The sequence below is a fragment of the Danio rerio genome, chromosome 24 (assembly GCF_049306965.1).
Source record: "Danio rerio strain Tuebingen ecotype United States chromosome 24, GRCz12tu, whole genome shotgun sequence".
Classification (NCBI taxonomy): Eukaryota; Metazoa; Chordata; class Actinopteri; order Cypriniformes; family Danionidae; genus Danio; species Danio rerio.
The window spans coordinates 43,837,501-43,863,431 of NC_133199.1; the positions used below are offsets into that span (position 1 = coordinate 43,837,501).

General features: G+C 35.4%; 1 protein-coding gene across 1 annotated transcript in view; it reads left to right on the forward strand.

Annotated features, from left to right (window-relative positions):
* sspo (SCO-spondin) overlaps nt 1-25,931 on the forward strand; it is a 188,449-nt gene that overhangs the window by 126,835 nt on the left and 35,683 nt on the right. Inside the window, exons 74-98 of the mRNA XM_073941181.1 lie at nt 106-306; nt 1,621-1,791; nt 2,197-2,403; nt 4,503-4,599; nt 6,888-7,108; nt 8,406-8,555; nt 9,742-9,908; nt 10,099-10,244; nt 10,353-10,573; nt 10,674-10,709; nt 11,757-11,921; nt 12,176-12,385; nt 12,627-12,794; nt 14,962-15,096; nt 15,467-15,713; nt 16,830-16,982; nt 17,109-17,155; nt 18,085-18,255; nt 20,187-20,354; nt 22,023-22,178; nt 22,537-22,661; nt 24,438-24,574; nt 24,661-24,707; nt 24,799-24,975; nt 25,175-25,336. Of these exons, the coding sequence (XP_073797282.1) occupies nt 106-306; nt 1,621-1,791; nt 2,197-2,403; nt 4,503-4,599; nt 6,888-7,108; nt 8,406-8,555; nt 9,742-9,908; nt 10,099-10,244; nt 10,353-10,573; nt 10,674-10,709; nt 11,757-11,921; nt 12,176-12,385; nt 12,627-12,794; nt 14,962-15,096; nt 15,467-15,713; nt 16,830-16,982; nt 17,109-17,155; nt 18,085-18,255; nt 20,187-20,354; nt 22,023-22,178; nt 22,537-22,661; nt 24,438-24,574; nt 24,661-24,707; nt 24,799-24,975; nt 25,175-25,336 (3,885 nt within the window). The remainder of the gene's footprint in view (nt 1-105; nt 307-1,620; nt 1,792-2,196; nt 2,404-4,502; nt 4,600-6,887; nt 7,109-8,405; nt 8,556-9,741; nt 9,909-10,098; nt 10,245-10,352; nt 10,574-10,673; nt 10,710-11,756; nt 11,922-12,175; nt 12,386-12,626; nt 12,795-14,961; nt 15,097-15,466; nt 15,714-16,829; nt 16,983-17,108; nt 17,156-18,084; nt 18,256-20,186; nt 20,355-22,022; nt 22,179-22,536; nt 22,662-24,437; nt 24,575-24,660; nt 24,708-24,798; nt 24,976-25,174; nt 25,337-25,931) is intronic.

The window sequence follows — 25,931 nt, forward strand, 5'->3', positions numbered from 1 at the left end:
TTTAATTGTGAAATATTGTCAAAAACAATGTTTGATTAAACAACTGACATCCTTAGTTCAACCTAATTTAAATGAATGTATAAATATTTAAATATGTGTCCTCAGTGGATGGAGACTGGTGTCAGTGGTCTGCCTGGACACCCTGCTCTAAGACCTGTGGGCTGGAGTGGGTGTCACGCTACAGGAGCTGCTCCTGTCCCGAACCCATGTCTGGAGGAGCTCCCTGTGCAGACCAGCAGGAGGAGCACGCCGGGCTGGGGGTCCAGATCCAGAGACAGCCCTGCCCATCCATCTCCTACTGTCCCGGTGAGATACTGTACTCATCAGATAAAAGCATTAGAACCATACTATACATTTTATTATTTCATTTATTTATTTATTTATTTATTTATTTATTTATTTATTTATTTATTTATTTATTTATTTATTTATTTATTTATTTATTTATTCATTTATTTATTTATTTATTATTAACAGTATATAACCATCACACACATGTATAGGTATAATCAGAATTATTTAAGTCAAAAATTAATATGAAAAATATGTATTTAGGGACGCATTTTAGCAAATCTGCCAAAAAAAGAATACAAACTAAAATAAAATGATTGTTTAATGAACTATTTTATTTCTATTTAATATTTTAACTATTTTTATTATACAATTATGTAGTATATAAAATTACTGTACTCAAAATCTAGTATATAATAAATAACCCCCTTTAACCGTGTGTGTGCATGTCTCTGTGTGTTTCTGTGTCTGTGTATGTGTGTGTGTGTCTACGTGGGTGCGCACATGTGTGTCTCTTTATGCGTTCATGTGCGTGTCTTTGTGTGTGTGTACGCGTACGTGTGTGGGTGTCTGTATGTGTGTATATGTGGATGTCTGTGTTTGTGTCTCTGTATTTGTGTGCGTGTGTCTCTCTGTATATGTGTGTGTTCTGTATGTGTGTGTGTCTCTGTATTTGTGTGTTCTGTATGTGTGTGTGTCTCAATGTGTGTGCTTCTCAATATGCATGCACGTGCATGTCTATGTGTGCGTGCATGTGTGAGTGTCTGTTTATGTGTATATGTGTGCGTGCATGTGTGAGTGTCTGTTTATGTGTATATGTGGGTGTTTGTATGTGTTTGTGTGTCTGTATTTGTGTGTGTGTGTCTCTCTGAATGTGTGTGTTTGTGGGTGTTTCTGTATTTGTGTGTGTGTGTGTTTGTGTGTGTGTGTGTGTGTGTGTGTGTGTGTGTGTGTGTGTGTGTTGCTGTGCGCACGTGTGTGTGTGTGTGTGCGTGTGTGTGTCTATCTGTCTGTATGTATGTGTGTTTGTGGTTGTTTCTGTATTTGTGTGTGTGTGTGTGTGCGTGCACGTGTGTGTGTGTTTGTGTGTCTGTCTGTCTGTCTGTCTGTTTGTGTGTTTGTGGGTGTTTCTCTATTTGTGTGTGTCTGTATGTGTCCATATGTTTCTCCGTATGTGTGTGCGTGTGTTCTGTATGTGTGTGTGTGTCTCTGTGTGTGCATGCATGTGTGTGTCTCTGTGTGTGTACGCGCATGTGTGTGTGCGTTTCTCTGTATGTGTATGCCTCTCTGAATATGTTTTTGTGCATGCGTGTGTGTTTTTGTGTGTAGTTGACGGTTCGTGGGGCTCCTGGAGCTCGTGGTCAGAGTGTGACGCATGCGCGGGTGTCTCAGTCAGACAGAGGCAGTGTCACAGTCCTCCAGCGCGCTTTGGAGGTCTGCCCTGCATGGGGGAGAGTCTGCAGAGTCGCGCGTGTCATGATAACACCACCGTCTGCTCAGGTCAGCTCAGTCTACACAACACTTAATACACAAATACACTTCACTGAACATCTACACATAGACATCACGCATAGCTGAAGGCAAACTTATTCACCCTCCTGGAATGATTCAGGAATTTTTCACAGTATTTCCAATAATATTTTTTCTTGTGGAGAAAGTCTAATTTGTTTTATTTTGGCTAGAATAAAAGCATTTTAAATTGTTTTAAATCTGTTTAAGGACAATGTTATTAGCCCCCTTAAGCAATATTTGTTTTGGATTGTCTCCAGAACTGTCCCTTTAAATATTGCACTTTATTAAAGCGTCTATCTCATCTCCTTTCATTTTAGTTTGTGGTTTCATCTTAGTTATTTTAAGTTTAAATACAGTGTACATCTGTTGTCATCGTTTTGTGTGTTGTTGTAGACTGTGGAGGGGGCCAGCAGGAGTGGGTGTGTGGGAAACCGTGTCCTCGCTCCTGCTCCGATCTTCACGGAGATACGGAGTGTGTGGACGATCCAGAATCCTGCAGCCTTAGCTGTGGATGTCCAGGACACACACTGCTGCAAGACGGAGTGTGTGTGGAGCCAGAGATGTGCCGCTGTAAATACCACAACACCAGCATCAGCGCAGGTCAGGAGACTTTTCAATTTGATTAAATTGATCTTTATTTCTCTAGCGCTTTTACAGTGTGGATTGAGTCAAAGCAGCTTCACATAGAAGATTTTAGTGGATTGAAACACAGTGTCAGTCCAGTTTTCAGAGTTTAATGTTTACTGCTGAGGGTCCAAACGCTGAAGAGTAATCCATCGATGCGCAGCTCTACAAGTCCTGAACCATGCAGGCCAGTGGCAACAGCGGCGAGGTAAATAAACTTAGGTGAAAGTGAAGGAAAAAAAGCCTCGAGAGAAAGCTAGCGCAGTTGGGCACGACCATTTCTCATACATCAAAACATCTTGTGGAGAGCTGCAGTCTAGACGTCGGAGGCTGGAGAACGCTGGACATCAGCAAAGACTCACAGGCAGGGCCGGCGCGTCCTTAAAGGAGACCTAGGTGGCCACCTAGGGTGGCAGAATAGAGAGGGCGGCATCCCCGAAACTACCCTCGCCACCCGCGCTTCAGTTATATCCACGTCTAGTGCATCAGAATAGAAAGAGCGCCGTCCCCGACACTACCCTCACCACCCGCACCCTCAGTTATACCCGCGTCTAGGGAGGCAGAATAGAGAGAACGGCGTCCCCGATACTACCCGCACCAACCGCGCCCTCAGTTATTTCCTCGTCTAGGGAGGCAGAATAGAAAGAGCGGCATCCCCGACACTACCCTCACCACCCGTGCCCTCAGTTATATCCACGTCTAGGGTGGCAGAATAGAAAGAGCGGCGTCCCCGACACTACCCGCACCAACCGCGCCCTCAGGTATATCCACGTCTAGTGCATCAGAATAGAAAGAGCGGCGTCCCTGACACTACCCTCACCACCTGCGCCCTCAATTATATCCTCGTCTAGGGCGGAAGAATAGAGAGAGCGGCATCCCTGACACTACCCGCACCAACCGCGCCCTCAGGTATATCCACGTCTAGTGCATCAGAATAGAAAGAGCGGCGTCCCTGACACTACCCTCACCACCTGCGCCCTCAATTATATCCTCGTCTAGGGCGGAAGAATAGAGAGAGCGGCATCCCTGACACTACCCGCACCAACCGCGCCCTCAGTTATATCCACGTCTAGGGCGGCAAAATAGAGAGAGTGGCGTCCCAGACACTACCCTCACCACCCGCGCCCTCAGTTATATCCGCGTCTAGGGTGACAGAATAGAGCGGAGCGGCGTCCCCGAAACTACCCTCACCACCCGCGTCCTCAGTTATATCCACGTCTAGGGCGGCAGAATAGAGAGAGCGGCATCCCCGACACTACCCTCACCACCCACGCCCTCAGTTATATCCACGTCTAGGGAGGAAGAATAGAGAAAGCGGCTTCCCCGACACTACCCTTACCACCTACGCTCTCAGTTATATCCTCGTCTAGCGCGGCAAAATAGAGAGAGTGGCGTCCCAGACACTACCCTTACCACCCGCGCCCTCAGTTATATCCGCGTCTAGGGTGACAGAATAGAGAGAGCGGCATCCCCGAAACTACCCTCACCACCCACGCCCTCAGTTATATCCGCGTCTAGGGCGGCAGAATAGAGAGAGCGGTGTCCGCGACACTACCCTCACCACCCGCGCCCTCAGTTTTATCCACGTCTAGGGCGGCAGTTCAGCTTGCTCCGGCCCTGCTAACAGGAATCAGTCTCGGGCTCTCTACTCCTCCATGACCACCACAGCAGCTGCTACGGCCTGGTCCAGGAATGTGGAAACCTTGGGATCATCTCTTCACAGGTCTTGGATCGCTTCAGTGGCACTACATAATCTCCGGGGGCCTCGGGATGAGTAACCCCCGGTGGAAATAGCGAATAAAGAGAATAATTGGCGGAGCTTTACTGTTAGTTTAATATTAGGGGTGTAACTGTGTCACGCACGTCTGTCAAACATGTTTACATTAAACAAAATGGAAATCTAGGATTCTCTCATGTAGTGTACACAGTTTTCCTTTTAAGGTTGAACATTTATTTTTTTTTTAACATTTTTATTTATTCATTTATTTTTTAAGATTTACTCCAAAATGAAGTATATAAATTAATAGAGGCCTGTTTAAAGAGTTTTACAGCCTGAAATTCTGTTTTCTCATCAGTATCAGACTCGGGCAATGTCTCCTGGTCATGGAGCGACGCATCAGACTGGCAGATCACAGAACCAGGAGAAACCATCAGCAGCCACTGCCACAACTGGTACAGCCAGCTTACACGCACACTGACATTGCAAAAGTTTGTGTTTCTGCGGTATATAATGCGATATAATGATGATGATGAGTAAATATTTGGAAAGAATTAATATAATTTTAGGGAAGTGGATATACAAAAATAAACTAAATAAAATAAAGCACATATAAAAACAGATCAAAGATAAAATTGAAATAAACAGCACGTCATGTTGTCAGTGGAGTCTGACAGCATTGAGGTTCAGAAACACAATAATCAAATGTAAATGAACACTGTATATGTAGCGGAGGCCAGCTAGTGAAGTGCTGTGCAGGTAAACCTCACTCCTCTGATCTCTGACGGTGCTCTAGCGACAGACGCTAGAGGCCATCCTTGTTAGAGCAACCGACTCCCATGCGGAAGGTCACTGGTTCGGTCCCACCTCGGAGCGGGTTGTGTGGTGTAGGACCAGCGGGGTTACATATAGTCTTTATTGTATACTGTAAATAAGCAATTAATCCTTGTTAAAGGGCTATGAAACCCGCTTGTTTCAGCAGGGTGTTTTCACACCTCTACTTTGGAAAAAGTCAGAAAAGTGGGCGTGTCCAGCTCTGTTTAGGGGGGAGTGTCAGAGGAGCAAAAGAGGGATGACGTGGGAGTGTCGATTTGGGCACGCGCTGAGTTTCAGAGTCAAAACACACACACACACACACACACACACACACAGGGGAGAAAGTGACTGTGTTTACATGGACATCAGTAATCAAATTATTTGCCAAATTATTAAATGGTGGACTTTAACTGCAGTTTGGCTCTTTCATTCAGGAGTTTCATTCGTGCCCCTCGTGACAAACGAGATATTTGATTCGAGGAGCTGCTCTAAGCGTGTATTTTTCATGCAATGTTTGTTACCGCACGGCAAATGAGAGAAAAAAACCTTCCGCATTTCTCTGAAACTTAGATGCACTCGGCAGGTAGCATCAGAAAGCCGCTTGTGTTATATCCGTCACAAAATGCAGTGAAAATCCTACACGACGGTAATAGTTTGGTTTTGGTGGTAACATGTTTACACTCGGCGTAATAGTTAGTTCGATACGAACAAACTGAATAAACAAAGAGCACTGGTCGCTCACCAAATCTGTAGAGACAGGACAATCCACAGCAACTAGAACCGCGTCTTGATTAAGAGGAGACGAGCAGCAAATCTGGATCTCACCATTCCAGATGAGAAAAGCTCTCGGGTAAACAATGTTCCTTAGACACGTAAGTTATTGTTGTTATGTGTCGCGTGCACTGTAATCCACACGTGAGTCCAGCTACACTCTCATAGAGAGAAAATGAAAACAAAACCTCACTGCAGCAAATTATAAAAGCAACACTGCATGCTTGTTTTGCCAACACAACATGGCGTCTCTGTCGCCTACACTGTAACAATAATGAATATTAATGAAGTTGCACAATAGAGCGCGCTGATTGGTTTGAACCAAGCCTTCCTCGTAAACTAATGCAGCACACTCGGAGACGTAATACGGTACTCCCAGGTACAGAAGTCCAGTCTACATGCTGGAATACATGCTAAGATCTCATGGGCGTGACGCAGCTTCAAAAATTCGCTTTAATACCGGAAGTACAAATTTGCTCGAAAAACTACCAATTTACACATTTTAGTGAGATGTATGTGTCCTAATAGTGTTTTTAGCAGTGTGGGACACATATACAACTGTCAACAGCTCAAAACATGTGTTTTGGTATTTGTGACCCTTTAAAACCACAAGCTTTAGAATTTCTTGCAAATTCGCTTGAAATCTTTCAGTCACAGGCCTTAATAATACACTAAAGTGAAAAACTTTCCCATTATTAGAACCTATTAGATGAGGTCAAGTTTAATTAATCCCAACATGGCATTGCAGATCCTGTGATGTGACTATTGAAGATTTGCAGATTGCGATATCGTTGCTAAAACAAAATATTGTGCAGCCCTAAACAAAATTCCTCGTCATTTACAGGAACAAAAAAATCTATGAAAGTGATAGTATTTGACAGAATACTATGACTTATAGTCATAGAAAGTTTTGTTATATTATATTATTTATTTATGTATTGTTTAGGGTTATTTTTATTGAAACTGCTGAGCCAATGCTACGAATTTTTGTTCTGTGTACATGTTCATGTGAATGACAATAAAGTAAAGCAAGTAAGGAAGTAATATTGAAGTCTGACATAGTATCACTACAATATGTGAGAGGAAAAAAATGTCCAAGTAGCAATGTCCAAGATTTTGACTAGTCTAACAAGTCTGTTCAATATTTTCTGTCCAGTACATGTGAAGCAGGAGTCCTGCAGTGTGATTCAGTTCCTGGTTGCCATGTTGATGGTGGATGGAGCCAATGGGGTGCCTGGTCTGATTGCTCCGCCCAGTGTGGAGGCGGGGTTAAGTTGAGGGATCGTCAGTGTGATAACCCCACCCCTCAGAGCGGCGGGAGACAGTGTGCAGGATCAGAGCGACAGCAGAAACACTGCAACACACACAACTGCACAGGTCAGACCCGCCACCCCATACTTACATACAGTGTTTCAGTGTAACGAGTTACTGTAATTACATTACTCTTCTGCTGAAAAATAATGCAAAGGATTTTTTTTGCTTTTTGCAATTTAATTGCATAATCTACTTGCTTTAAATGCTGTGAATAAGTTCAACATTCATGCATTCATTTTCTTGTCGGCTTAGTCCCAGAGGAATGAACCACCAACTTATCCAGCAAGTTTTTATGCAGCGGATGCCCTTCCAGCCGCAACCCATCTCTGGGAAAAATAATTTCAACAGTTCTGAATAAATCAATTTAAGAAAGCAAAAAAAAAATATTTTTTTGTTATGGAAATATATGTTGCGGAATTATACATTTTTTAAAAGTAAATTAAGAGTTTATAATTAGGAAAATGTGAAATTGGTTCATTAAAAAAAATTGGGTTGTTTTGCAAATTCCTGCACTCTCAGAAATAAAGGTGTGACTGGGGCGTTACCTTTAAAAAGTACACTTTTATGTCTTTATAATACACATTTGTACCTTAAAAGTACATAATTACACCTAAAAAGTACAAATGCATACCTCAGAATAGCTTAAAGTGAAAAAAAAAAAGTAAAGGTACCTCCCTAGTGACAGCTTTTGAACCTTTATTTCTGAGTGTTACATTAACTATACATATATATATAACCTTTTCAATATATAACTTTTCAAAAGGTTCACTTTAAATATTATATATATATATATATATATATATATATATATATATATATATATATATATATATATATATATATATGTATACATGCAGTTGAAGACAGAATTATTAGCTCCCCTGAATTATTAGACCGCTTGTTAACTAGGTTAATTAGGGTAACTAGGCAGGTTAGGGTAATTAGGCAAGTTACTGTATAACGATGGTTTGTTCTGTAGATTATCAAGGAAAAATTTAGCTTGAAGTGGCTAATAATTTTGTCCCTAAAATAGTGTTTAAAAGTTAAACTACTTTTCTTCCAGCTGAAATAAAACAAATAAGACTTTTTCTAAAATAAAATATATTATCAGACATACTGTGAAAATTTCTTTGCTCTGTTAAACATCATTTGGGAAATATTGTAAAAAGGATGAAAAAAATTCAAGGGGGCTAATAATTTTGACTTCAACTGTATATATATATATTTTATATGTTGGTATTTGGGTATTTTGTATAATATCCAATTTTTTAAGCAAATAATGTTAGATTTGTCCAAGAATGAGAAGAAAAAGAAGTAGGAAATTTGGTGTTATTAATTTTAAACCTTGTTGTTGTTGTAGACTCTGGCCCGTGGCTGCAGTGGTCCAGGTGGTCTGCCTGCACCGTCAGCTGTGGTGGAGGCTCTCAGAGCCGCAGTCGTTCCTGTTCCACACCTCCATGTTTAGGAAAGAGACGGCAGAGCAAGACCTGTAACACACAAGTGTGTCTGGGTACGTCAACATACATATTTCATTATAATCACCACTACAATAACTTGTAATTAATATACTGATTATTAGTGCACTATTAGGTTTTTCTTTTCTTTCTCATTATTTTATAACCTATTTTATCATTTTTATTATTTGTTTTTATTTTCTTATACTTTTCTCTTTTATTCCTGTTTATGTAAAGCATGTGTATGAAATGTGCTATATAAATAAACTTGCCTTGCCTTATGTAATGTCAAAAGGTATTGAGATTCTTTAAGAACACAAAGGTACAGTGTGATCAGAGAATGGTGAAGACCATTTTGTTATGAAAGTGTAAATTTTTGAAATTCAAATCTTATCAATTTTTGGAAATTATCTAAAAGCTAATTAAGTTTTCTATGAAGGTATGTTTATTAGGATGGGACAAAATTTGACTGAGATACATCTATTAGAAAATCTTAAATCTCAGGGTGCAAACAAAATCTAAATAATGAGAAAATCAGGTTTTAATTTGTTCAACTTAAGTTCTCAGAAATGCATATTATTAATATTTTTTTTTATTAAATGAAATTAAAATGCCTTTATTGAAGATAATCATTACTTAATATTCCAATGATTTTTTAAATAAAATAAAAATAATCATTTTTACCGGTTATATAATATACAGTACCAATGCAATATACAAGTATACAATATACTGTAAGATGCATGATAATCCAAGGTCACATATGAATACATTCTGCAAAAAACTATTTTAAAATAAGTGCTAAATAAATCAATAAACAAAAAAAGCACAGTCAGTTAGGATGGAACATGATCCCGTTTGCTTGATGCAATGAATAAATGGATAAATAAACAAAACAATTAAATTCAAGACAGGTAAATGGTGCAAAAAGTAAAGTATAAAGATAGTTTATGTAATTTATTTAATACAAACAAATAAACCAAAAGAAAGAGAAAGAAAGAAAACGTTTAGGACCGTTAATATTTTGTAAATGGGGCTTAATGCTAAATTAAATTAAATTAAATTAAATTAAATTAAATTAAATTAAATTAAATTAAATTAAATTAAATTAAATTAAATTAAATTAAATTAAATTAAATATTAAATAAATATTAAATAAATTAATAAAACAATTCATCTGTAAATGTGTGTGTTTAATGACGGATTTGTCTGTAATTCATCTGGGCTTGTGTGTGTGTTCAGAGGTGGGCTGTCCTCCCGGGCGTCTGTACCGTGAGTGTGAGCATGGCGAGGGCTGTCCGTTCAGCTGTTCTCAGGTCAGTGGTCTGGAGGGCTGTTATTCAGAGGGCTGTGATGAAGGCTGCCACTGTCCACCAAACACCTTCCAGCACAACGGATCCTGCGTCTCTGTGAGCTCACGACACACACTCTGTATATTATAATACACACTCATTCTGGAGATTTCACGTAGAACACTGCTTTCTTTTCAAATGTTTTCCCAATGATGTGTAACAGAGCAAGGAGTTTTTCAAATTTGTTTTATTTATTGTGTGTTGTCTGTGTTATGGTTGTTGTTGTAATGTTGTGTTGTGTCTGCAGGAATGTCCGTGTGTGGTGGACTCTGACCTCTTGACCTCTCTACAAAGTGTGTTGGAGACCCCTGATGTGACCTTTGACATCCACAACATCACACTAGGCTCAGAGCTGATGTCCGGAGAGGAGCTCATGCTGGAGTGCAGCTCATGGTGCCACAAGATTACCACTCACTTTCTTTCCTTATGTTCTTTCCTTTTTCTCTTTCTTTTTTTTCTAATTTTTCTTTCTTTCTTTTATTTCTTTTTCATGTCCTGCAGCTCCTGTGAGCATGGTGTGTGGAACTGCACTCTGCTGCCGTGTCCCCGTGACGGAGGCCTGTCCGCCTGGGGCCCCTGGAGCTCCTGCTCTCTTAGCTGTGGAGGTCTGGGTCAGAGGAGCCGTAGCCGGAGCTGTGAGGAGCCTAGACCTGCTCACGGGGGCCGAGACTGTGAGGGTCCGCTGCTGGACACGGCCTACTGCCAGACCCCAGACTGCCCACGTAATGCTGCATTCACTCACACGTAGAGGAGGACGTACATTATGTTATGCTTTGATCTTGTTTGTTGGCTAGTGTAATTCAGAAGTTCTTTAATTTACAGGTGTAACAGTTCCAACGGAGGAGCCATCTTTACCAGGTAATGATTGGATGTTTATTCATTCATTCATTCATTAATTCATTCATTCATTCATTCATTCATTCATTCATTCATTCATTCATTCATTCATTCATTCATTCATTTATTCATTCAAGTAATAACAAAAACTAAATTATTTTTATACCTAATTATAATTATTTAACAATAATAAAAATATTAGTTTTTTGATTATACATATTATTATTATTGCACACACAATATCATTAATGTATATTATTAATATAAACAATTTAATATATTTTCTAACATTATTGGTTTTTATTTACCTATTTTTAAAATGTTAAGTTATTTATTGTTATTATTAACAACAATAAAGATAGGCAAAATTATATTAATCATACACACCATTATTACAATAATGCATGCCATTATGTAAATATTTCATAATTTTTATTAATTAATTGTAATATAATATATAACAAATATTTTTTATTAAAATAATAAAATGCTATTATTAATAATAATATTATTGTTGTTGTTGTAATTATCATTATTATTATTATTATTATTATTATTATTATTATTATTATTATTATTATTATTATTATATTATTATTGTTGTTGTTGTTGTTGTTGTTGTTGTTGTTTTTATTAATATTATTATTATTATTGTAATTATTATTATTATTATTATTATTATTATTGTTGTTGTTGTTTTTATTAATATGATTATTTTTGTAATTATTGTTATTAATAATAATAATAATATCAGTGTTTATTATTATTATTATTATTATTACTATTATTTGTTATTATTATTATTATTTATTATTGTTGTTGTATTTGTTTATTATTATTATAAGTATTATTGTTGTTTATTATATTATTATTATTTTTTATTGTTGTTGTTGTTGTTTATTATTATTTTTTATTGTAGTTATTTATTATTATTATTATTATTATTACTATAATTATTATTTATTTATTATTATTATTATTACAACACATTTAATTAATTATTTATCAGTTCATTTGTTTATTTTTTTTATTAATTTAAATGCATATCATCTGCGTGTGTGTATTTAGATGAGGATGCTGGATTCTCTCAGTGGTCGGCGTGGAGCTCATGCTCCAGAAGCTGTGCGGATCCAGGTTCTCCTGGTGTGAAGTTTCGTCAGAGGGAGTGCGTTGTTGAGCTCTGCTCTGGAGAAACTGGACAGGAGAGAGTCTGCAACCTGCCTCAGTGTCCCGGTAATACTCATTCTTAACCTTTAAAAGGATCCTATTTTACCCATTATACAAGATGTAAGAAGTCTTTGGTGTCTCCAGGTTGTGTCTTTAAAGTTTCAGCTCAAAATCAGATCCTCAATTCAGGGTCAATAAATCATGGAATCATTTTCATCAAGATTAAACTAGACATAGAGCTTAAACTAGACCTTTAAGCTTCTAGCTGTGGTGTTGTGCGTACAGTGCTCTATATAAGTGTGTGTGTGTGTTTGATGCAGATGCAGGTGTGTGTCAGGGCTTAGACTGCGCTCAGAGGAACTGCTCCTGGATGGCGTGGAGTGACTGGAGTGTGTGTTCTCGCTCCTGTGGTGTCGGGCAGCAGCAGCGTATCCGCACCTTCATCGCTCCGGGACTCAACGGATCCTGGTGTCCGGATATCCTGAGCGGAAATACAGAGACACGCTTTTGTAACATCAGAGCCTGCCGTGGTGAGAAACACACACACACACACACACACACACACACACACATATTGTCCATTTTCCCCATATCACTGTAGCACAAATCAGGCTGATTTGAGATCAGAACTAGTCTGCAACTTGCATTGTTCACAAATTTCCATAATTTGTGTGTGTGTGTGTGTGTGTGTGTGTGTGTGTGTGTGTGTGTGTGTGTGTGTGTGTGTGTGTGTGTGTGTGTGTGTGTGTGTGTGTGTGTGTGTGTGTACAGTGGACGGAGGCTGGTCTCGCTGGAGCTCGTGGTCTCGCTGTGATAAAGGCTGTGGTGGCGGTCGCTCCATCAGGACCCGCTCCTGCTCCAGTCCTCCACCCAAAAATGGAGGCAGCAAATGTGCAGGAGAGAAGAACCAGGTCAAACCCTGCAACACCAAACCCTGCGGTACGACCTCCAGCGAACGATTGAACATGCCAGAAATATCCACTGAAGGAGAGTTTAAAGAGGGCCATCTCTCCCTCATTAGCACTGGACGTTAGTCTTGCTTTTGAATCTGGCTCTAAACTGACACACAGGTATTTGTAGCCCCGCCCTCTCTTGTAAAGAGCACAATCTGATTTGAATTTAAAGCGACAGTCACCAAAACACAACAATTAGGATCAAACCTAAAAAGGTCAGTGTCAGAGATTTATAACACATTATCTGTGTGCTATGTTGAGCTGAAACTTCACATACACACTCCAGAGACATCAGAGATGCATTTTACATCTTGTAGGTCCCCTTTAAAAACAAGTCGCAAATACACACTAAATAAACAAAACTGCGCATAGGTTTCAACAGAAATCACTCTTTCAGAAGTCCACCTCTGTGCTCCAGCTTAAAGGGCACCTATGGTGAAAAATCTACTTTTCAGGCTGTTTGGACAGACATGTGTGTAAGTATAGTGTATAGACAGTCATATTGGGGTGATATAAACACACACAGTCTTTTTTTTTTCAATTTAACAACATAAAAATGGTGGACCAATTGGAGCAGTTTTCAGAGCGACCGCAACTTGACATAGGAGTGCGGTCCCCCCGCCCACCAATATTGATTGACAGCCGCACTCACCTTATTAGTTATTAGCATGATTCTGGCATGAATTAGCATGTTACTAGCATGATTCTAGCATGAATTAGCATGTTACTAGCATGATTTGCATGATTTTAACAAGAATTAGCATGTTACTAGCATGATTAGCATGATTTTAACATGAATTAGCATGTTGTTAGCATGATTTTAGCATGAATTAGCATGTTACTAGCATGATTTGCAAGATTTTAACAAGAATTAGCATGTTACTAACATGATTAGCATGATTTTAACATGAATTAGCATGTTGTTAGCATGAATTAGCATGTTACTAGCTTGATTCTAACATGAATTAGCATGTTGTTAGCATGATTCTAACATGAATTAGCATGATTCTAGCATGAATTAGCATGTTGTTGGCATGATTCTAGCATGAATTAGCATGTTACTAGCATGATTCTAGCATGAATTAGCATGTTACTAGCATGATTTGCATGATTTTAGCAAGAATTAGCATGTTACTAGCATGATTAGCATGATTTTAACATGAATTAGCATGTTGTTAGCATGATTCCAGCATGAATTAGCATGTTGTTGGCATGATTCTAGCATGAATTAGCATGTTACAAGCATGATTCTAGCATGAATTAGCATGTTACTAGCATGAATTAGCATGTTACTAGCTGGATTCTAGCATGAATTTGCATGTTGTTTGCATGATTCTAGCATTAATTAGCATGTTGTTGGCATGATTCTAGCATGAATTAGCATGTTACAAGCATGATTCTAGCATGAATTAGCATGTTACTAGCATGAATTAGCATGTTACTAGCATGATTCTTGCACGAATTAGCATGTTGTTAGCATGAATTAACATGTTGTTAGCATGGCTTAGCATGTGCTAGCATGACTAGCATGTCATTAGCATGTTTGTAGCAAGATTAGCATGTCAGTAGCATGTTAAAACTACTAGCATTGGTTAGAACAGCTAGTCATAGTTTATAAAACAGTTGCTAGGGTGTTGTAAGTGGTTGCTAGGGAGTGGCTAGTAAAAGGTCATCAGTGATTGGCTGCTGGCTAGTCTGAGTTAGTAGAGGCCATTATTAAGTTTGTAGGACAGTCTGATGCAGAGTTATGAGCTCACAAAGTTTGACCCAATGTTAAGTCAATGGGAATTTTGGGAATTTTCCGGGTCGTTTTTCGGAAAACCGAAAGTCGGATCAGTTAGAAAAGATATAGCCACCCGAGTCAGACCAGTTTGAAGGTTTGATGAAAGTTTGAGGTATGTAGCTTGAAAGGGTTAGGAGGAGATACACTTTAAAAAGTCTCAGAAGAAGAAGTTTAGGTGAGATAACAGTATGTTGGCTTTTCAAGTCCCCATAATTAATTTTAAATAACTCTATAATTAATGTTTATTAGGATATCAATTTTTAATATATATTAGAAATTTGGAATTGTGAAAATAGGTCCCACTTACTATACCGAGAAAATTGCAGTCAGTTCTGCAGCTTAACTGTGAGTGTGTGCTGTGTGTTTTCAGGTGATCGGGGCTGTCCAGCGGGGCAGGAGTTTGTGTCCTGCTCTAATGAATGTCCTCAGCGCTGCTCAGACCTGCAGCAGGGCATCCAGTGCCACACAAACACTGAGTGCCAGCCGGGCTGCCGCTGCCCACACGGTAACACACACACACACACACACACACACACACACACACACACACACACACACACACACACACACACACACACACACACAGATATACATGGATGAAGCTAATTAAAGTCATTATTCAGTGTATTTGTATTTTACAAACTCTACATATATAGATGGGAATCGGCTGCTTGTGTAGTCTGGTTGTAAATTTTACCTGTCTTTACTTTGCTTTACTCGTGACAGTGTGACTACTATACTGTTCAAATACATTATATTCAAGTGTGTCAAAAATAGTGGTGCCATATCGCAATCACAAATGTCCCAGTGTTTTGTAATGTAGGTCAGCTATTCAGTTCGTAACTCTAATGTTGTTGCATCTGTTGTGTGTGTAGGTCAGCTGCTGCAGGACGGTGTGTGTGTTCAGACGTGGCAGTGTGATTGTGTTGATGCGTCTGGTCAGGTGTGGGCGTCGGGCAGCTCTCATCAGCAGGACTGTAACACCTGCAGCTGCACAGACGCTCAGATCACCTGCAGCAATCACACCTGTGCGGAAGAGAAGAGCAGCTGCACCTGGAGCTCCTGGTCCACGTGGGCCTCCTGCAGCTCCTCCTGCGGCCCGGGACAGAGGACCCGCTTCAGGTGGAAAATGAGAGAAAGTGTACATTTTTGTAGAAACTGTGATACAGTACAATAGTGTCATTAAATAATGGAGGTCAAATAAGGTCATGCCCAATTGTTAAAGAGTGAAAGAGAAATATTTATGATGAAAAATGTTTTATTTTTTTATTTAAATGCTGCTGTTCTGAACATTTTATTCATCAATCCTGAAATATTTTTACTAAATTATGAAGCAGGAAGAAATGATAGAAAAAGAAGCTTTATTAATTATTGAGAAAAAGTCATATTTGATCATAATAGAGCAGGAAAGCGACATATTACTATGATTTCTGAAGCATCATGTGACATCTGACTGGGTTAGCGATGCTGGAAATTCACTATAAAATTACTGGAATAAATTAAATGTTAAACTACATTAAACAATCAAATATTTATTTTAAATTGTAATAATATTTCACAATTTTTATTACAATTTTACAGTTTTTACTGTAAATAAATACAGCTTTGGTAAGCAGAGTAGACTTTTTATTAAAGACATTAAAATCTTTTGAGGATAGTATATCTCTATATATTTCTAAATATATATTTCATACATTTTTAGCATTTTAGTATTCAAAGCGTAGATGTTTACTGCGCTCAGATGTAAAATTCTTCTATTTTCTAATGAAAAAAATTAATTTATTTATTTGACTATTTGACAAGACGCTAGTATTCAGCTCAAAGTGACATTTAAAGACTTAACTAGGTTAATTAGGCTTAAGTTGGGGTATTTAGGCAAGTCATTGTATAACAGTGGTTTATTCTAGACAATTCAAAACAAATATAGCTTAAGGGGGCTGATAATATTGACCTTAAAATGGGTTTAAAATCATTAAAAACTGGTTTTATTCAAGCCGAAATAAAACAAATAAGACTTTCTTCAGAAGAAAAAATATTATGGGAAATACTGTGAAAAATATTACATAAAATAGTATATATTAAATATAATTTAAGAAATTTTTGGAAAAGAAAATCATATAAAGGCAAATCAGACTTCTATTATTTTTTTTTCTTAATTAAGTGACAATCAAAAAATTTGTTTTTCATATTTTATTTAGAAATAATTAAATTTTATATTATATATTTGTGTTTATCCAGATCTCTGGTCCCGGAGGCTGAGGGTTCCAGCTGTCAGTTTGAGGAGGTTCAGCACAAACCTTGTGATCCGGGTCCTTGTCCGCCTCTGTGTGTTCATAAGAACCGAGAACTGTCTGTCGGAGACACCTGGACCGATGGAGAATGCAAACAATGGTGAAAGACACTGACAAGTCAGACTCTTTTAGCAGAAAATAATGACGCTTTTTACCACATTTTAGAAAACGTGACGTTTACAGTGGTGTGAAGTTTGGCAAAAACTCAATATTTTGTGTGTTTCAGCACCTGTATCCCTGAAGGAGAATACTGCCAGGATATTGACTGTCAAGGTGTGTACGATTATATCATGCTAAAATTAGAATAACTGGGTTTATTTTTAATACATTTATTGCATGAATTTGTATTGCATTTGGATTTCATATCATTCATATGCAATACACAGTAGAAACAGCTCATTGTTTTAATCGTTTTATGTTAATTAATTTTGTGGTTTTGCATTTGTTTTTATTTCATTCAATCATACATTCATAAATTATGTATTGATTCATTTGTTTATGTATTAATTAATTACAGCCAATTTATTTATTTATTTATTTATTTATTTTTATTTTCAAATCACAGTTTAAGCAGATGTATTTAAAGGAAAACTAAAAGTAGCAACTCAATAAATTTATTTATTTATTTTTAATTATCAAATCACAGTTTTAGCAGATTTATTTAAAAAAAATAGCAATTCAATAAATTATTTATTTATTTTTAATTTTTAATGATCAAATCACAGTTTTAGCAGATTTATTTTTTAAAAATGTTTAAAAATAGCAATTCAATGAATAATTTAATGCTAAAATACTTTTTCCTACATTAGGAAGATTACAAATAAATTTTCTCCACATAAATATTGTTCTTTTAATGAACATTTGTTAAATAATTTATTCATTTTGTTATTTAATTATTATTTTGATGTGTTAACTTTAATAAATATGCACATTTTGCTTCAGTTATTGGACTTTTCTTTAACGAAATAGCATATTTAACAAAGTATAAATATAATTACAAAAATATGTGTCTATAAATATAAAGCTTAATGTACTTTTAATTTAGATTTTGTTTTTCTGAAGTGCCTGCAAAGGTCATAAATTTTTTATTTTTTTTAGCATTTAAGTCAGTAGTAAGTGCATTATTTCAGTTAAACCTTAAGCAAAGAGTTAAACCTTGAGCAAAGTGTTAAATTGACTGAAGTGTTGTTCTGCTGGGTCAGTGGATGGTGGTTGGACCCCGTGGTCAGTGTGGTCCTCCTGTCCTGTTTCCTGTGGAAAGAGTAAACAGATTCGAACCCGCGCCTGCATCAACCCTCCACCCCGAAACAACGGCTCACACTGTACAGGACCTGAAAGAGACACCCGGGACTGCCATTCTGGACCCTGCCTGGGTACTGATACTAAGCAAAAACACATCAACATCCATTCATTCACTCATTTTTTTTTTGGACTTATTCCCTTTATTAATCAGTGGTTGCCACAGTGGAAGGATCCAACTTTTCCAGCATATGTTTTACACAGCGGATGCCTTTCCACTTGCAACCCAGTACTGGGAAACACCCATATACACTTACACACACACGCTCGTACACTACAGCCAATTTACAGTAGTTCCTCAATTCCCCTATAGCGCATGTGTTTGGACTGTGAGGGAAACCAGAGCACCCGGAGGAAACCCACACCAACACAGGGAGAACATGCAAACTCCACACAGGAACGCCAACTTTTGTGGTCACATATTGTTGGTGTTTTATTATTAATCATTAGTTTTGGTCCCACTTTATATTGTGTTCTTATCTACTATGTACTTACACCGAATTTATTAATTCATTGCAATGTACTAATTATGTAAATACATGTATTTACTGTGTACTTATGCTTGATTAAATACCTGTATGTAATTACATTCTGTAATTACATTTGTAAATACACTATTGACTATTCCTTACACCATAACCCACCCTTAAACCTACACATACCACCAAACCTGTCCATAACCCTACGCCTATCCCAACTCAAGAGCACCACAAGTGTTCTCAAATGCTTTATAAACAGAGTAAGTAGCCGGCAGCTAGCTCTCTGCAACTCTCACATGGTCGCCCACAGAAGCTAAGCAGGGCTGCGCCTGGTCAGTACCTGGATGGGAGACCACATGGGAAAGCCAGGTTGCTGCCGGAAGTGGTGTTAGTGAAGCCAGCAGGGGGCGCCGCACCTGCGGTCTGTGTGGGTCCTAATGCCCCAGTATAGTGACGGGGACTCTATACTGCACAGTGAGCGGCGTCTTTCAGATGAGACGTTTAACTGAGGTCCCGACTCTCTGTGGTCGTTAAAAATCCCAGGATGTCCTTCAAAAAGAGTAGGGGTTTAACCCCGGCATCCTGGCCAAATCTGCCCACTGGCCTCTGTCAATCATGGCCTCCTAACCATCCCCATATTCCAATTGGCTTCATCTCTGTCTCCTCTCCACCAATCAGCTGGTGTGTGGTGTGCCGTATGGTGCAAAATGGCTGCCGTCGCATCATCCAGGTGGATGCTGCACACTGCTGGTGGATGAGGAGATCCCCCCATTGTGTGTAAAGCGCTTTGAGTGCCCAGAAAAGCGCTATATAAGTTAAAGCAATTAATAATTATTATTAAGTACATTGTATTTATTTTTTGCTGCAAGCGCATTGTAGTTTAGGACACTTCATATAAAGTGGGACCTTAGTTTTTACGCTATTCACCTGCGACTTCTTTCTTGAAACAATATAGATACAAATAATAAACATATTTGCAAGTATATATTGTCAGTAAATACAATTAAAGTCAGAATTATTTGTCCTTTTGTGAATTTTCAAGTATTTCCCAAATGGCGTTGAACTGATTCAGGAATTTTTCAGAGTATTTCCTCTAATATTTTTTCTTCTTATTTATTTTATTTCGGCTAGAATAGAAGCAGTTTTTAAATGTTTTAAAGCCATTTTAAGGTCAATATTATCAGCCCCCTTGAGCAATATTTGTTTTGGATTGTCTCCAGAACAAACCACTGTTATACAATGAATCTCTAAATACCCTAACTTTACCCTAATTACCCTAGTGAAGCCTTTTAATGTCACTTTAAGCTGAATACTAGTATCTTGAAGAATATCTAGTCTAATATTATTTACTCTCATTATGGCAAATATAAAATAAATCAGTTATTAAAGATGAGTTATTAAAACTATTATGATTAGAAATGTGTTAAATAATGTTCACTATGTGATACAGAAATTGAAAACAAAAATGTACAGGGGGCTAATAATTCTGAATGTATTGCTGACCTGGTGACCTCTGTGTCCTCCAGATGACCTCTGCCCCTGGTCGACCTGGTCACGGTGTTCAGTCAGCTGTGGGGCGGGTCTGATGTCCAGACGCAGACAGTGTGTATGTGATGAAGACGAGCAGGACTGTCCATCAGACGTCCAGAGAGATGAAGAGCAGACGCAGATGTGCTATAAGAGAGCCTGTCCAGGTGAGAAACACATCATTAAAGATCATATGCATACATTTACAGTCAGGAGCCAAAGATGCTCCTAAATCAAACTAATAGATTCTCAATTCAATGCAAAGTTGTTTATATAGCACTTTTTACAATATTGATTGTGTCAAAGTCCAGATATCAGAGTTGAAGTTCAATGCATAAAAATCTAATTCAATGCATGTTAAGTGTTATTTTTTATTTTTAAATTAGTATTGTGAAAAATATGGGTAAAGTTATTATAGTCATTCAGTGTAACAGATGTCAAGTAGATTTTGTAAATAAAGCTTATTTCATAGGTTATGAATCTTGCTGTCAAAATGTTTAACATTTGTTGTACTGGGTAAAACTGCTTTTTTCCCCTCATGCATTTCGCAGGCACTTTTAAGTTTCAAAGAGTCTTAGCCAATTTAGAACTGATAAATCTGGATGTTATATTACTGTAATTAGTTTTTGCTATTTTATTTTATTTTATTTTATTTTATTTTATTTTATTTTATTTTATTTTATTTTATCTTATTTTATTTTATTTTATTTTATTTTTTATTTTATATTGTCCTATTTTATTTTATGTTTAATTCTATTTTATTTTATCTAATTTTATTTTTTATTTTATTTGATCTTATTTTATTTTTTATTTAATTTAATTTTTTATTCTATTTTATTTTATCTTATTTTATTTTTTATTTTATTTTATATTTTATTCTATTATTATCTTATTTTATTTTTTATTTTATCTCATTTTATTTTATTAAATGTTTTATTTTATTTGATCTTATTTTATTAATTCATTTATTTGATCTTATTTTTTTTTTTTTTTATAATTTTTTATTTTATTTTATATTATTTTATTTCTATGTTTATTTTTTATTTTATCTTATTTTATTTTTATTTTACTTTATTTTATTTTATCTAATTATTTATTTTATCTTATTTCGTTATTTTATTTTTTATTTTATTTTATTTTATCTGATTTTTTATTTTATCTTATTTCGTTATTTTATTTTTATTTTATTTTTATTTTATTTTATTTTATTTTATTTTATTTTATTTTATTTTATTTTATTTTTTACATATTCAGTCACTTGTCATGACCTTGAAAACAACAGAGGGACAAAAATCACCTTGGAAACAACAGAGGGACAAAAAATGAAATAAAATATATAAAAAAAATAAATAAATAAAAAATAATAATAATAATAATAATAATAATGTAAATAAAATTTAGCATATTTCGGAAATTTAGTTTCTCCCACCATTGTACTTATTTATTTTAATTGCATATTGTTTTTTATTTGTGTTTTAATGCATTTAATTTTATCATTACAATTTATATACAATTTATTTCAATATAATTTTTAATTAAAAATCATATTAAATAGTAAAAAAAATGTTTATATATTTTTGCAGAAAAATTGTAGCTAATTTTATTTCTCCCCCCCAAAAAATTATATTTTATTCAAAATAATTTATAAAAAGCCTTTAAAAGATGACAAATGCACATCACAAACCTAAAACTCGTATTATGTCAATAAGATCAAACCTTGCTTTATCCTCCTCAGGAATTGACCCAATTAGTATTTCACACTCTTGTAACTCAAACTGCCGGTCTTGTATCGTGATTGAGCAGATGAAGTATGCTGATGTGTGTGTTTCTGTCAGTGTGTCCAATGTCGGAGTGGAGTGTGTGGAGCGAGTGTTTATGCAACTCACAGTTTGAGCTGCGGGTTCGAGTGCCGCTGGTTTTGTCCACCGGGGGGCAACGCTGCACTGATGTGGAGAAACAGAGTCGACCCTGCAGACCCCAAAACTGCAAAGGTGAACATCAACACACACACACACACACACACACACACACACACACACACACACACACACACACACACACACTGCAGTCATGACAAGCACAATCGCATTCACATACAGGATTACATGCAGGCTTAAAACCTTGCAAGACTTAAAATCATGCCATGGTTTCCTAAGATTTGCCAGATTGTTTCACAGATTTTATAGTAATTGCGTGGTTTTTGTAATTATCCATGGAGATAAAATTAAATTATTTACATGTGTTGAATATTTGAGTTATTGTTCTGTTTGTGTTGTTTTACATCATAAAACTCTGAGCATAAATAAAGCACTTGAATTCAGTCCTGTATTGCTCTGTGTGTTTCATCAGACTGTGAGAAACCCTTTGTGTTTTCTGAATGTGGATCTCCATGTGAGAAACACTGTGATCTGATGGGGAAAGCAGACGCATGCATGTCCAGTCAGAACTGCACACCCGGCTGCTACTGCCCTGTGGTTTGGACAGCTTTTTTATTTTATTTTATTTTATTTTATTTTATTTTATTTTATTTTATTTTATTTTATTTTATTTTATTTTATTTTATTTTTATTTTATTTTATTTTATTTTATTTATTTATTTATTTATTTTTTTTGTTTTTTACTTTATTTTATTCATAGTGTTACCAGGTTTTCTTTAAATCATTTTATTTATTTATTTATTTGTTTGTTTGTTTGTTTATTTTATTTTATAGTAATTAATAGATTTAAAAAAAAAACAATTTTATTTTAATTTATTTGCATCACAGTGTTGCCAGATTGTTTAAAGGTATTTTATTTTTTTTATTATTATTTTATTTGATTTTATTCACAATGCTACCAGGTTTTCTTTAAAATAATTTTATTTATTTATTAATTAATTGATTAATTATTAATAGATTTTTTATTGTTTATTTTATTTTTTATTGTAATAAGTAGATTTATCTTTAAAACATTTTATTTTAATTTACTTTATTCAAAGTGTTTCCAGAATTTCTTTAAAAAATATTTTAATTTATTTGCATCACAGTGTTTCCAGATTGTTTAAAGATATTTTATTTTATTTTATTTTATTTTATTTTATTTTATTTTATTTTATTTTATTTTATTTTATTTTATTTTATTTTATTTTATTTTATTATTTTATTTTATTTTATTATTTTATTTCATTTTTTTTTGTTTTGTTTTATTTTATTTTATTCACTGTGTTACCAAGTTTTCTTTAAAATAATTTTATTTATTTAATAATTGATTGATTAGTTAATTAATTTATTTGTTTTTATATTTGCATATTTTATTTTTTATTGTTATTAGCAGATTTATCTTTGAAATAATTTATTTTAATTTATTTGCATCACAGTGTTGCCAGATTGTTTAAAGATATTTTATTTTATTCACAGTGTTACCAGGTTTTCTTTAAAATATTTTATTAGTTTTTTTATTTATTAAATGATAATTTTTTTATTTATTATTTTTGTAATTAACAGATTTATCTTTTAAAACAATTAATTAATTAATTAATTTATTTATTTATTTTTTATTATAAATACCATATTTATCTATAAGAACAATTTATCTTTATTTAATTTATTCAGTGTTACCAGAATTTCTTTAAACATATTTAAATTTATTTGCATCACAATGTTGCCAGATTGTTTAAAGTATTTTATTTTATTTTATTTTATTTTTATTTTTTTTATTTTATTTTATTTTATTTTATTTTATTTTATTTTATTTTATTCACAGTGTTACCAGGTTTTCTTTATAATAATTTTATGATTTTGATTAATTAATAATAGATTTGTTTATTTTATTTTTTATTGTAATTAGCAGATTTATCTTTAAAACGTTTTATTTTAATTTACTTTATTCACAGTGATACCAGAATTTCTTTAAAAAAAAAATTTTTTTTTTTGCATCACAGTGTTGCCAAATTGTTTGAAGATATTTTATTATTTCTTTCTTTAAAAACATATAATTTTATATTATATCATATTTTATTTAATTTTGATCACATTGTTACCAGATTATCTTAAAAATGCATTTTATTTTATTGGTCTATTTTATTCACATTGTAAAAAATATAGTGTTAAAAAATTCAATTATAAATTTGATAAATTTATACTGTAAAATGTTTCTACATAAAAAAAAATGCTTATAAATGTAGTTGTTTTTTTGTGTGTGTTGAACCCTTTAAAATGTAACTCAGTGATGAAGTGTTGGGTGTTGAAGTGTGTGTTGTGTGTTTTCCTCAGGGTCTGGTGCAGCAGAACGGTTCGTGTGTGCGGCCGGATCAGTGTGGTTGTGTTCATCTGCTCCTCCAGGATTCACACAAACCTGTGACCGTCACTGTCCCGCAGGGGGCGCTGCTCACCACCGGCTGCAGGACATGGTCAGACACTGCAGACTCACATCACACACTTACACTTCATTATCATTTCTATATTTGTAAACCTCATTATCCTGTGTGTGTTTCAGTCTCTGTCATGACGGCTCTCTGCAGTGTGATCTACGGGAATGTGAAGGTACATCTCAGATTGTAAACTTGATCAGACATCATCCTCATTTTATGTATATATATATATGTATATGTGTGTGTGTGTGTGTGTGTGTCAGTGGTGGTCAGCGAGTGGTCCTCCTGGAGCTCCTGTTCTCCGTGTGTGGATCTGCGGTCGGTGCAGCGCAGGTTTCGGGCGTGTCTGCATGTGGAGTCGGGTGAGCCGGTCAGCGGGAGTCAGTGTGATGAAGAGCTGGAGGAGGAGAGAGACTGTCCACATGCTGACGTCTGCAGAGGTGCGGCAACAGAACAACACACACACACACACATTCTGTAAAATACACATACACATAAACATATACACAATACACACACATATACATTTACACATGAACATACACATGCACATACACTCATAAACACATACACACACATCATCCTGCTGCAGCTGACCTACACACACACAGTGAATGTGGAGTATGTGTGTGTGTTTAGATGTGTGTGACTGGAGCTCGTGGAGCAGATGGAGTGTGTGTAAAGAGCCCTGCAGTGGAGGATTCAGACACAGAGAGAGACGACCTCTGACCTCTGACCCCAAACCACACTGTGCAGACCTGCAGAGCCAGAGTCAGAGCTGCAACACGGCCCTCTGCCCCGGTACACACAGAACTACCATTGTACCAGCTACTGTCTGTCCTACCTTCCTCTTCCTCTGTTTCTTTTTCTTCTTCTGTTTCTTTTTCTTATTTTTCTTTATCTTTTTTCTTTTTTTTCTTATTGTTCTGTTTTCTTTCTTCTTCTTTTTTCTTTTTTCTTTTTTTCTTATTTTATTTTCTTTTTTCTTTTCCTTTTTTCTTTTTCTTTTTTCCTTTTTCTTTTTTCTTTTTCATTTCTTTCCTTTTTCTTTTTTCTTTTTTTCTTACTTTTCTTTTTTCCTATTTCTTTTTCTTTTCCCTATTTCTTTATCTTTTTTTTCTTTTTCTTTACTTTTTTCTTTTCTTTTTAATTTTTAATATAAATATATAATATATTTTTAATATAAATATATATTTTTTTCGTTTTAATCTTTTTTCTTATTTTTTCCTTTTTCTTTCCTTTTTTCTTTTTTCTGCTTTTTCGTATTTTTTCATTTTTCTTTTTCATTTTTCTTATTTCCTTTGTCTTTTTCTTTGGTCTTTTTCTTTTCTTTTTTACTTTTCTTTTTTCTTTTTTCTTATTTTTTCTTTTCCTTTTTTCTTATTTTTTTCTTAAT